Source organism: Cebus imitator, unplaced genomic scaffold, assembly GCF_001604975.1.
Source record: "Cebus imitator isolate Cc_AM_T3 unplaced genomic scaffold, Cebus_imitator-1.0 Scaffold460, whole genome shotgun sequence".
NCBI classification, from domain to species: Eukaryota; Metazoa; Chordata; class Mammalia; order Primates; family Cebidae; genus Cebus; species Cebus imitator.
In genome coordinates, this window is record NW_016107775.1 from 1,465,090 (window position 1) to 1,478,630 (window position 13,541).

General features: G+C 36.6%; 2 protein-coding genes across 2 annotated transcripts in view; both read left to right on the forward strand.

The window, feature by feature from the left end:
- The window catches only part of DST (dystonin), a 510,996-nt gene that overhangs the window by 343,641 nt on the left and 153,814 nt on the right, over positions 1–13,541 (forward strand). The window contains 3 exon segments of the mRNA XM_037732623.1: positions 340–438; positions 10,210–10,338; positions 13,136–13,224. Of these exon segments, the coding sequence (XP_037588551.1) occupies positions 340–438; positions 10,210–10,338; positions 13,136–13,224 (317 nt within the window).
- LOC119468618 (plectin-like) lies at positions 2,260–10,101 on the forward strand. Its single transcript, XM_037732624.1, has 2 exons — positions 2,260–6,696; positions 7,265–10,101. The coding sequence occupies exons 1-2, from the start codon at positions 4,039–4,041 to the stop codon at positions 9,164–9,166; spliced, it is 4,560 nt and encodes a 1,519-aa protein (XP_037588552.1). The 5' UTR covers positions 2,260–4,038; the 3' UTR covers positions 9,167–10,101.

Below are 13,541 nucleotides of genomic sequence, written 5' to 3' on the forward strand. Positions count from 1 at the left end.
GCGCCCGGCCTTGCAGATCCTTTTCATCATTCCAAACAGAAAGTCTACATGCAGAACAATACATTCTATTAAGGGTTTTTAAAAACTCTTTAAAAATTTTTATTCAGGATTAATTATTAACTATAGAGATAAATGTACTTCATGGCGAAATTTAAAAGAGATTTATCATTTATTATGATTTTCACAATAGTAATAAGCTCATTCCTGTCATTTATTATGGGGAGTTGTGTGGTTTGCTGTCTGAAAGCCTAGTTAATATTGTAATTATTATTCAAAGTTCATTCAACTTAGTAAGAGTAACTGGAGGTAATGCGTTTGTTATTTTTTCCTTACTTGCAGTTCATGGACCTAAGGACTCGGTATACTGCCCTGGTCACTCTCATGACACAATATATTAAATTTGCTGGTGATTCATTGAAGAGGCTGGAAGAGGAAGAGGTAATCATTAGCAGTGAGCAGCCTGTAAATATAAAGGTGCTAGAGATGAGCAGGAACTGCACTGTAGTTTGGGAAAGCAAAACATGTTTCATGATATGTTTATGTGGCTGGCAGCAGATGTACAAATATTTATTGAATTACAGAATTACAATGAAAATGACTGAAGGCCTAGGATTTTTGTTTGTCTTTAACATTCACTCAAATAAAAAGTCATTTGCTTCAGGACTTTACATTTTCACTTCAGGACTCTACTGTGATAGGGTTAATGTCTTAAATTATGAAATTTTGGCAGTTTGGCAGAATTTTTTTCAGCTTTCTCACAACTGAGAAGTATACTTTTTGAGGTGTAGTTACTGCTGTTATGATGTCTACAGGAATACCACGTGAACACACTTGTCTTATGCATTTTAAATTAATTTGTATCTCAAGAAGTTAAAATTATTATGCATAATGTAAAGATGCTAAAGGTAGTAGATGTTTTTACAAAATGATGGTACTTTTTAAGAATTTTGGAGTTTTGGGTTTTGTTTTTGTTTTTGCAAAAAAGACGTAGCACGCGGCATTTAAAAAGACTATTTAAATTCCATTCTGATTTGGAGAACCTCTGCAGCTTTGATTCTTCATTTAAAAATTATATTCAGAAATAGGAAGAGAGAGGAGTTATTTATAAAAGTCAATGGTCACCAGAGGCTCTTGTATCTGATCTAAAAGGGAATATGCTATGCTTTATTATCTTGATGTACTTTATGTTCCCTAGAACAGACAAAAATAGTAGAATGAATGTTAAAATGTATAAATGGTGGGACATTAGCCATTTTAAATTGGACTGTTTTTGAAATTCTGAAGGTGATTATGCTTAATATAACTGTTCATATGCGAACTGAAATAGAAATAAATATCTATTGGATGTTACTTTCTAGTTTCCTAAAAATGTGACTACTTTTTAAAACTATTTTAGTCTGTTCAGAGTTAACAGTTTTCTGCAGCTAAATCGCTAACATAGCTAATTGCAAGACTTTATAACCATCTTCCTTTGTGCTTAGAAGGAGAACTAGAATACTTGAGACCATCTTAATTGCATGCATCTCTCATCTATGAAAGCACATCCATAATTTTCTTATATTTTTAGTTTTTGAGAGATTTTATTCCATTTTAAATGGTATGCAGATCTTTTAAATTGTGTATGCAGTAGTTAAAATAATTTGTTTTTATAGTACATATCTGATTATACATATATGGGCCACTTACTCAATTTATATGATGAGGTAGAATACTAGCAACTGGTAAAAACAAAAAATATTTCAGAAGGCCTACATTGTATACAAGTTATTACTGTCATCCTTTCAAATGTTAAAAGATTTATATTTAATTGAAACCAGCAAATATAGTTATGGAAGAACATGCAAAGACTATAATTTAAAATAGGTTAAAAAAACCCCAAAAACCTGCCAATTAAGATGACATTAATGGAATGTCATGTAAAAGATACGTAGCTCAATTTTAAACTCAAACGAGTAGGGTTTCTGAAACTGAGTTTTGAAGACCTGTATGAGAAGCCTTGGTCTAAAGGCAGAATTTTCCATAATAAACATAAAATCAAAGATGGATGCAAGTTAATTTCAGAAGTAATACTGATTTAGTTAAAAGAAATGTTAGTAGAATATCTGTAATAGATATTAGATATGAGAGAGAGAGAGATTCTTTAATCTGTGCTGAGAACAAAATATGCTAAATATTAATCACCATGATTAAAGGGCAAGATTGAAGAAGATTTAGAGAAAACTTAAGGAAGTTATTTTTATGTAAAAGAGAAAACTTAAGGAAGTTATTTTTATGTAAATAACTTTGAGATCCGCAAGAAAGCAAATCGGACTAAATTGTTTCTAGTAATTTTTCTCACATTTGCTAAAAAACTCAGGAGTTATCTAGACAACATGAGATTCTTAACAAATCACTACATTGATTGACTCTAATTAAAACACTGAGGGTTCAACAACATATTTTTTTCCTGAGGGAATTTTTCATTTTTTTTTTTTAAATCCGACCATGACCAAGAAAAAGAAATGGCTCAGAATTTTTTAGCAATAGCTAAGTTTCAGAGGACATTTGATAAGGAACTGAGACTCTCCTAGAAATAACCTCCTCAAGAAATATTGAAAACTTAGTATTTAAATAGATAAAATGCTGATGTGTCATAGGGTTGACCCTGATACCAAAATAAAGAAAATAGAGCGCTGAAGATAACAGTTTATGAGATTTGTTTTCATATGAATTATTATTAGAAACCTTATTTAGGCTAGCAAACAGCTGAAATTTTCATCAAAATTATTGGAGATCAATAAATTAGAGAAAGCAAAATAAAATGTATGGTCTGTAATAGAAATTAAATTCTTGAAATTTACCAAAGCTTCTCAATGAAAACAAATCTATCTAAAATACTTTCTTTGTTCCTGTTTACATTATTTTAATTTGGTGATCTTGAGTTGATGATACAAAACTAACAGCATTAGAGTATTAATGAAGAGAAATTAAATTGTAATTATAAACTAATCCTGAGCATGCAGTTCTATAATCAGTGTAAAATGTACTCCTCCCAGCTGACATTGATTCTGTCACTAGTAGAATAAAAAGTTTTTCTTACAGTTTTTTCTATACCTTGGAGCTAAATCCCTAACTATATATTTAAAAGCTTTTATATTTAACAAATATCTTTATATTTGTGGAGTATCTAAAGGTACTTGTCACAGTGGATTCATATGAGGCATGTCATTAACAACAGCAACAAAATCTGTGAGTATATGAAGCACATTTTTTCCAGAGCCGTCAGGACTGTAGCTGCCTTTGCATCAGCAATTCTGATTATTGTAATTGTCATAATATGGCAAGTATAAACAAGTAAAGGATCTGACTTTAGAAATTTCAAGTTTTTAAATAATTTTCCTTCTTCCCCATGTTATTTCCTAACTTGTCTCTTTGTTCTAAAGTTCTGTGCTTTGCTTTTTTAACTGTAAGACATGAGAATGTAAGTATCATTTTTAATTTCCACCAGGCTAGAAAATGAAATTCTTTAGCATCATTTGCTTCCTATGTGCTGGGTTTTCTTCCTACCTCTTAGGATTATGTTGCGTGCAAGAGAAGAACGGGCACTGTTGTGAGAGTTTTATTTCCCACTTTGTCCCTCGCCCAATGTGAGTTTGTAAATATCTAGCCTCCTTGTATGTCCCTTTCCTCTTCTGTTGTACAATTCCTTCTTGCTATAAAATTTTAAGCTAGCTAATTTTTAAAATAAAATTATCCCTGAGAGACAAAAAGAGATTCTTCAGAAAACCTGTCGTGAAGGGCTTTTTGTCCCCTCCTGCTGACTTTCTGAAGCTTTCTGTCTGAAAAGGGCGGTGCTGCTGGTGGTGGTGATAGCGCTTATTCTGCATTTGGGTTCATCTGGTTTTGTAAGTACTTTTATGAACATTGATTCATACTTTGTGAGATATTTTGAACAGAATGGGCTTGACAGTTTCAAAACATCTTTTGTAGATTAAAAGGTGTAAGGAGACTTCCGAACATGGGGCATATTCAGATCTGCTTCAGCGTCAGAAGGCAACAATGCTTGAGAATAGCAAACTGACAGGAAAGATAAGTGAGCTGGAAAGAATGCTGGCCGAACTAAAGAAACAAAAGTCCCGAGTCGAGGAAGAACTTCCGAAGGTCAGGGAGGCTGCAGAAAATGAATTGAGAAGGCAGCAGAGAAATGTAGAAGATATCTCTCTGCAGAAGATAAGGGCTGAAAGTGAAGCCAAGCAGTACCGCAGGGAACTGGAGACCATTGTGAGAGAGAAAGAAGCTGCCCAAAGGGAACTGGAGCGGGTGAGGCAGCTCACCATAGAGGCCGAGGCCAAAAGAGCTGCCGTGGAAGAGAACCTCCGGAATTTTCGGAATCAGCTGGAGGAAAACACCTTTACCAGAAGAACACTGGAAGATCATCTTAAAAGAAAAGATTTAAGTCTTAATGATTTGGAGCAACAAAAAAATAAATTAACGGAAGAATTAAGAAGAAAGAGAGACAATGAGGAAGAACTCTTGAAGCTGGTAAAGCAGATGGAAAAAGACCTTGCATTTCAAAGACAGGTAGCAGAGAAACAGTTGAAAGAAAAGCAGAGAATTGAATTGGAAGCAAGAAGAAAAATAACTGAAATTCAGTATTCATGTAGAGAAAATGCATTGCCAGTGTGTGGGGTCACACCGGCTATGTCATGCAGGGCAGTGACAGGCCTTCAGCAAGAACATGGCAAACAGAAAGCGGAAGAACTCAAACAGCAGGTGGATGAACTAACAGCTGCCAATAGAAAGGCTGAACACGACATGAGAGAGCTGACATATGAACTTAATGCCCTCCAGCTTGAAAAATCATCATCTGAGGAAAAGGCCCGTTTGCTAAAAGATAAACTAGATGAAACAAATAATACACTCAGGTGCCTTAAATTGGAGTTGGAAAGGAAGGATCAGGCAGAGAAAGGATATTCTCAACAACTCAGAGAGCTTGGTAGGCAGTTGAACCAAACCACAGGTAAAGCAGAAGAAGCCATGCAAGAAGCTGATGATCTCAAGAAAATAAAGCACAATTATCAGTTAGAATTAGAATCTCTTCATCATGAAAAAGGGAAACTGCAAAGAGAAGTAGACAGAATCACAAGGGCACATTCTGCAGCTGAGAAGAGTATTCAGCATTTAAATTCACAAATTCATTCTTTTAAGGACCAGAAGGAATTAGAAAGACTACGAATCTGCCAGAGAAAATCAAATCATCTAAAAGAACAATTTGAGAAAAGCCATGAGCAGTTGCTTCAAAATATCAAAGCTGAAAAAGAAAATAATGATAAAATCCAGAGGCTTAATGAAGAATTGGAGAAAAGTAATGAGTGTGCAGAGATGTTAAAACAAAAAGTAGAGGAGCTTACTAGGCAGAATAATGAAACCAAATTAATGATGCAGAGAATTCAGGCAGAATCAGAAAATATAGCTTTAGAGAAACAAACTATCCAGCAAAGATGTGAAACACTGAAAATTCAGGCAGATGGTTTTAAAGATCAGCTGCGCAGCACAAACGAACACTTGCATAAACAGACAAAAACAGAGCAGGATTTTCAAAGAAAAATTAAATGCCTAGAAGAAGACCTGGCAAAAAGTCAAAATTTAGTGAGTGAATTTAAGCAAAAGTGTGACCAACAGAACATTATCATCCAGAATACTGAGAAAGAAGTTAGAAATCTGAATGCGGAGCTGAATGCTTCCAAGGAAGAGAAGCGACGCGGGGAGCAGAAAGTTCAGCTACAACAAGCTCAGGTGCAAGAGTTAAATGACAGGTTGAAAAAAGTACAAGACGAATTGCACTTAAAGACTATAGAGGAGCAGATGACCCACAGAAAGATGGTTCTCTTTCAGGAAGAATCTGCTAAATTCAAACAGTCAGCAGAGGAGTTTCGGAAGAAGATGGAAAAATTAATGGACTCCAAAGTCATCACTGAAAATGATATTTCGGGTATTAAGCTTGACTTTGTGTCTCTTCAACAAGAAAACTGCAGAGCTCAAGAGAATGCTAAGCTTTGTGAAACAAACATTAAAGAACTTGAAAGACAGCTTCAACAGTATCGTGAACAAATGCAACAAGGGCAGCACGTGGAAGCAAATCATTACCAAAAATGTCGGAAACTGGAGGATGAGCTGATAGCCCAGAAGTGTGAAGTTGAAAACCTGAAGCAAAAAATGGACCAGCAGATCAAAGAGCATGAACATCAGTTAGTGTTGCTCCAATGTGAAATTCAAAAAAAGAACATGGCCAAAGACTGTACCTTCAAACCAGATTTTGAGATGACAGTGAAGGAGTGCCAACACTCTGGAGAGGTGTCCTCTAGAAACACTGGACACCTTCACCCAACACCCAGATCCCCTCTGTTGAGATGGACTCAAGAACCTCAGCCATTGGAAGAGAAGTGGCAACATCGGGTTGAACAAATACCAAAAGAAGTCCAATTCCCGCCACCAGGGGCTCCACTCGAGAAAGAGAAAAGCCAGCAGTGTTACTCTGAGTACTTTTCTCAGACAAGCACTGAGTTACAGATAACTTTTGATGAGACAAACCCTATTACAAGACTATCTGAAATTGAGAAGATAAGAGACCAGGCCATGAACCATTCTAGACCACCTGTGAAGTATCAAGAGAACGCATGTGAAATGGAACTAGTGAAGCTTTTGACACCCTTAGAGGTATACCCTGTTCTGAGACCTTACCAGCTACCTAATGCCAAGTTTCCTCGTTTACTTCCTTCCTCTCCTAGACTAAATTAAAAAAATTTTTTTTTGAATGTGATTGGCTCTTTGTAGTTCTGACAGGAAAATAATGCTGTACTTTTTCTGGTAACATATTTGAATCTTTATTATAAATTAGCACTCTTTAATCTTTGAATGTTTGAGATTAAACATACAGATGTAATAGATAAACTGTTATATCTGTGTAGATATATTTTGAAAAATGTAACTATCAAAAAAGCTAGAAGAACCAAGCAGTTACCTTTAACTTCTAACATATTTTGTGGCTAGATTTTGTCTTAGTCTTTTTTAAAGGTATAACTTTAATACCTTTATTGTCATCGAGGATACAATTCAGACTCTGAAAATGATATTATAATACTCCCAAGCCTTCCTTGGTTTGAATTTTTTTTCTTTTCACTAATCTCATCATTGTAATTCAAATAATTATGTTTGGATTGAGAATGGGTAAAGTAACATAATGTTTTTGAGGTGACTTTTAACATTTTATAAATTCCTGTTACAGATAGCTAAGAACAAGCAGTATGATATGCATACAGAAGTCACAACATTAAAACAAGAAAAGAACCCAGTTCCCAGTGCTGAAGAATGGATGCTTGAAGGGTGCAGAGCATCTGGTGGACTCAAGAAAGGGGATTTCCTTAAGAAGGGTTTAGAACCAGAGACCTTCCAGAACTTTGATGGTGATCATGTATGTTCAGTCAGGGATGATGAATTTAAATTCCAAGGGCTTAGGCACACTGTGACTGCGAGGCAGTTGGTGGAAGCTAAGCTTCTGGACATGAGAACAATTGAGCAGCTGCGACTCGGTCTTAAGACGGTTGAAGAAGTTCAGAAAACTCTTAACAAGTTTCTGACGAAAGCCACCTCAATTGCAGGGCTTTACCTAGAATCTACAAAAGAAAAGCTTTCATTTGCCTCAGCGGCCAAGAGAATCATAGTAGACAAAATGATGGCTTTGGCATTTTTAGAAGCTCAGGCTGCAACAGGCTTTATAATTGATCCCATTTCAGGTCAGACATATTCCGTTGAAGATGCAGTTCGTAAAGGAGTTGTTGACCCCGAATTCAGAATTAGGCTTCTTGAGGCAGAGAAGGCAGCTGTAGGATATTCATATTCTTCTAAGACATTGTCAGTGTTTCAAGCTATGGAAAACAGAATGCTTGACAGACAAAAGGGTAAACATATCTTGGAAGCCCAGATTGCCAGTGGGGGTGTCATTGACCCTGTGAGAGGCATTCGTGTTCCTCCAGAAATTGCTCTGCAGCAGGGGTTGTTGAATAATGCCATTTTACAGTTTTTACATGAGCCATCCAGCAACACAAGAGTTTTCCCTAATCCCAACAACAAGCAAGTTCTGTATTACTCAGAATTACTGAGAATGTGTGTATTTGATGTAGAGTCCCAATGCTTTCTGTTTCCATTTGGGGAGAGGAACATTTCTAATCTCAATGTCGAGAAAACTCATAGAATTTCTGTAGTAGATACTAAAACAGGGGCAGAATTGACTGCGTATGAGGCTTTCCAGAGAAACCTGATTGAGAAAAGTATATATCTTGAACTTTCAAGTCAGCAATATCAGTGGAAGGAAGCTACATTTTTTGAATCCTATGGGCATTCTTCTCATATGCTGACTGATACTAAAACGGGATTACACTTCAATATTAATGAGGCTATAGAGCAGGGAACAATTGACAAAGCCGTGGTCAGAAAGTATCAGGAAGGCCTCATCACACTTACAGAACTTGCTGATTCCTTGCTGAGCCGGTTGGTTCCCAAGAAAGATTTGCACAGTCCTATTGCAGGGTATTGGCTGACTGCTAGTGGGGAAAGGATCTCCGTTCTCAAAGCCTCCCGTAGAAATTTGGTTGATCGGATTACTGCCCTCAGATGCCTTGAAGCCCAAGTCAGTACAGGGGGCATAATTGATCCTCTTAGTGGCAAAAAGTACCGGGTGGCCGAAGCTTTGCATAGAGGCCTGGTTGATGAGGGATTTGCCCAGCAATTGCGACAGTGTGAATTAGTAATCACAGGGATTGGTCATCCCATCACTAACAAAATGATGTCAGTGGTGGAAGCTGTGAATGCAAATATTATAAATAAGGAAATGGGAATCCGATGTTTGGAATTTCAGTACTTGACAGGAGGATTGATAGAGCCGCAGGTTCACTCTCGGTTGTCGATAGAAGAGGCTCTCCAGATAGGTATGATAGATGTCCTCATTGCCACAAAACTCAAAGATCAAAAGTCATATGTCAGAAATATAATATGTCCTCAGACAAAAAGAAAGTTGACTTACAAAGAAGCCTTAGAAAAAGCTGATTTTGATTTCCACACAGGACTTAAACTGTTAGAAGTATCTGAGCCCTTGATGACAGGAATTTCTAGCCTCTACTATTCTTCCTAATAGAACATGTTTAAATAACTGTGTGAGGGGTGATGCTGGCTGGTTCATGCCACTTTTTCAGAGTATGATGGTGTCGGCTACATAGGCAGTGTGTGAATTGTGTAACATATGCTATTTCTTGAGGGCCGCAAATCTCTGAGTGTTCAAAATAGAGTAAGTTTTAAATGGAAAATTACAAATGATGTAATGCCCTTCAAATGGTTTCCTTTAGCCTTGAGAATGGGTTTTGAAACTTGCCCACAATAGAATTTTTGGCATAGAATATGGGATAAACTTGATGAACTCCAAGTTTATAGCATCATTTCTTCAGAACTCCCCTTCACTGAATAGATTTAAACTCGTGTTAGTTCCCATTTATTAAGTGCGAACATGCACTCACTGAAAGAGCACATCATGAAGCGTCGTGGAATCAAAGAGAAAGGTGTAAATTCCTTCCCACATCCTTCAAGCTGCAGTGTTTCAGATTGCTTCAAAAAATGAAAAAGTTTTGCCTTTTTCTGAATATACTGACCTTCTTTGCATATTAAAATGTTTACCAGAATCTCTCATTTCTAGTTAAGTCTTTGTACTTGAAAACTAACATGAATATGTTATGTGTTAGAGAAGGATAAGGATTTTTCTTCATTCTGTGTATTTTCCTTATGTGTATAGTAGACGTTCTCTATTCTGTCAGCTTTCTGTTATCTGATACCTTTCTGTCAGGACAATTATGATTGTAATGCTAATGCAAAGGCAGCAATTCAAAGATCTTCTAGTGCCTCATGAATAAAGTTGAGATTTAAAATTTGTGACATTGATGGAACAGCTGGGAGGGTAGACCATTCTTAAGGAATATGTGCCATAACTTTCTTTGCTACCATAAGCATTTTGGAGGTGCATCTGCTATGTGACATGGTAAATATGGTTAAGTGAATGAATAAAATGTTTTAGTAACCTGTGTGTGATGGAAAAACATTTTTACATTCTTGTTTGCTATGGAGAGGTCAGTTTCATAGCTAAGTCATTTACTGGGTTGTATATTTTTCTTACCACTCAACTGTCAGAAGTCACTGGAAGAAGAAAAGAAAGAGCATGTTGAAAAAGCCAAAGAATTGCAAAAATGGGTATCAAATATCAGCAAGACCTTGAAAGATGGAGAGAAGGCTGGAAAACCTCCCTTTTCTAAGCAAAAGGTATTCACAGAAGTCCTGGTTTAATAATAATATCAACAGGGATGTTAACTGAGTTGACACAGTTTACCTAGCACAATGTTTAATTCTTTACCTTAATTTTCCCATTGTTATAAGCCACTATAATGCAGATCAGAAAGATGAAATAACTTGCCCAAGAAATCAAAATTAGTATGGCAGAAGCAGCTGTTTAATTCCAAAGTCCTATTTATATATTGTTTACCACAGTCTCTCATTTCTAGTTAAGTCTTTGCACTTGAAAGCTAACATTATGAATATGTATACTGCTTTTCCTAATAGTTCTGATTCCTGATTATTTTTGTGAGAATAGCTGAAGAGCAGTCATTCTGTTTTATGTATAGAATAAATCCGTGCACTTAGTGGCATAAAGACATGCCATCAGTTTCTTACAGATGTAAACAAAAAGTTTCAACAACAATGAAAATACAAACCAGAATATTAACATTCTTGATTATTGACTTTAGTTGAACTTTTCTGGGGCTTTTTTTAAAAATCTCATGAGGAAGTGTCCACAGTCAACCACTGGAAATTCTAGATACTACCTCTTATCCTAGTGAATTGTTTAGTCTTGTGGGCTGTCTTCTGTATCCCAACTGCTTAGCATTAGTTGGATGGCTGCAGCTTGGAAGATGTTTGGGGTATCTATTGGACTGCAACACTTGAAGCTCTTAGGATGTTGGTAATTGCGGTATAAATTTTAATAGTGTTGCCACTGGTCATAGCAGTGGGATTGCTGCTGTATTGTAAACATAATCTTCCACTAAGATAAGAAGCATTTTTCTCAAGGAATACTTTCCTGCACTACCCTCCTACTCCTGCCTGACATTTGGAAATTTCAGGGGCTATCCTCCAATCTTATATTTAGCTTCCACTTCTAGCTCTGCATGAGTACTCACTTGTCATTTATTAAAATAGACATTTTTGACATGATTAAATAGGGGAAAACATCAGTGTCTTGTCTTATTTTGCCTGTAATATGAGGCAAGTGTTTCTTGTTTGAGGTTCTTCCTTGGAGCAGTTTACAGACCAGAGTATATGCTTGAAATACTGCTCAACTGAAATCAAGTTGTATTCACTCATAGTCTTACATACTGTATATCATATAGTGTGGAACAAACGAGATGTAGGAAAGCACTTGTATTTGATGCTTTATACCAAAAAGCTGCAAAGTAATTTTAATACATATATTTCATTTAAAATATCCTTTTCCCTTCCCCCCCCCATTAAATAGACAACCAAAATGGGGACATAAAGCTTAATGAAGATTCCTTGCGAGAATAAGTTTCTTTTGAGACATATGGATTATAAACCCTTGGTATTTTTATATTCTGTAGTTTTATTTTCATTTTTTATATTTAAGACAGGGACTGGGCTTGCTCTGTCACCCAGGCTGGAGTGCAGTGGCATGTTCACAGCTCACTGCAGCTGCAACCTCCCAAGCTCAAGTGATCGTCCTGCCTTAGCCTCCCGAGTAGCTGGGACTACAGACACATGCCACCACACCTGGCTAATTAAAAAAATTTTTTTTTTTGCAGACATTCTTTAGTTCTAAATTCTCTAAAACATTACTAAGGCACATTTAGACCTGGTGCCCTAGATACATTTTTAATGCAGATAATGGCGTTAATTATAACTATCTAAGGGCAGTTGATGGTATCTCTATTGAAGGAAATTTTGGTTAATATAAGTGTGTCCTTCAAAAATCAATGTGGCCTCATGATGATCTATAGCCATGAAAAGTAAACTTTAAATGGACTCTAAATAGACTTCATGGGGGAAAATATGTCTTCATTGGCTCTTTATTTCCTCTTATTTCTGCTCATTTAAAAGAATGGCAATTTCTGAAATAAGGGATTTGGAAGTGATGCACTGAGGGATTAGGAGAAAGTGTTGAGACCTCTTGCTTTTCCCCAAACAGATGAATTTTATTTCTCTGACAGATGACAGTCACAGATGACTTTTAGCAAGTGGATTTTAGCATTAGAAATTATTTATTTTTTAACAGTTAAATTTTTTTTTTTTAGGCAGGATCTTACTGTGTCCCTTATGTGGGAGTGCAGTGGTGCAGTCTCAGCTAACTGCAACCTTTTCTTCCCCCGCTCAGGCAGTTCTCCTGCCTTAGCCTTCCAAGTAGCTGGGACTACAGGCAGGAGCCACCAATGCTTGGATAATTTTTGTATTTTTTGTAGAGATAAGATTTCACCTTGTTGCCCAGGCTGGTCTCAAGCTCCGAAGCTCAAAGCAATCTGCCCGCCTTGGCCTCCCAAAGTGCTGGGATGACAGACATGAATCACCGCTGTCAGCAAGAAATTCTTTATTCTTCATCTGCATACATATAGATTATTACTTTCACCTTAATTTTTTCAAAAGGGTCATTGTATCCAGGCGTGTGGCAGAAGGAAGATGCCCTTTGAAAGTAGTGTCCCACATTCATGTGACTTTTTGAGTACTGCAGTGCACAAGGATGCCAGTGCTGAGTGCCCGCCTGCTGGTGGAGGCGACCTTTATCCACGGCGGTGCTAGGACAGATGTGGGAACCATATAATGTATCATTTTCTCATGAAAACGACGACATTAAGGATAGAGAAGCTTTCTTTATGTGTTCTAAATAAATTATTCTCAGCTAGGCCTATAGACTGCTGGTAACTGATAGGTTATTCACTTGGGTCACTCAGAAAATAGACTTTGGCCTTGACTAAAGGTTGATTAATTTAAAAAAAAATACTGTTGTTTACTCCTTTTGGAGGAAGAGTTTGAATGTGCCTTCTTTACCTTACAGATTTCCAGTGAAGAAATATCAACCAAGAAGGAACAGTTGTCTGAAGCACTTCAAACTATGCAGCTTTTTTTGGCAAAACATGGAGACAAGTATGTTCGTTGTCATTAGCTCTTTTATCCTAAGTGGGGAAGTGCTCTTAAAAACATTCAGCAAGACAGAAATGGTACATTTTAATTGCGGTTTTAAAAATGGGACTCAAACTAGTCATAATTTACTTAATGTAGTAATGTAAAGAGTATCAACTCAGTAATTTAATTGTCACTTTTAGTCTTTATTACAACTTCGAAATGTTTCGGTTATCCCCATGCATTACTGATAAACAGGCTCAGAGAGGTTGAGAATTAATAGCAAGTAAGAGGTATAGTGCAGACTTCAAGTCAAGTCTTAAGTCGAAGTAGTACTCTGA

What these genes read in the sequence shown, in the direction of transcription:
- LOC119468618 (XM_037732624.1), top strand. Translation starts at nt 4,039, where the DNA reads ATGCTTGAGAATAGCAAACTGACAGGAAAGATAAGTGAGCTGGAAAGA. An exon ending in AGCTTTTGACACCCTTAGAG is followed by an intron (nt 6,697 to 7,264) that starts GTATACCCTGTT and finishes TTCCTGTTACAG; the next exon opens with ATAGCTAAGAACAAGCAGTA.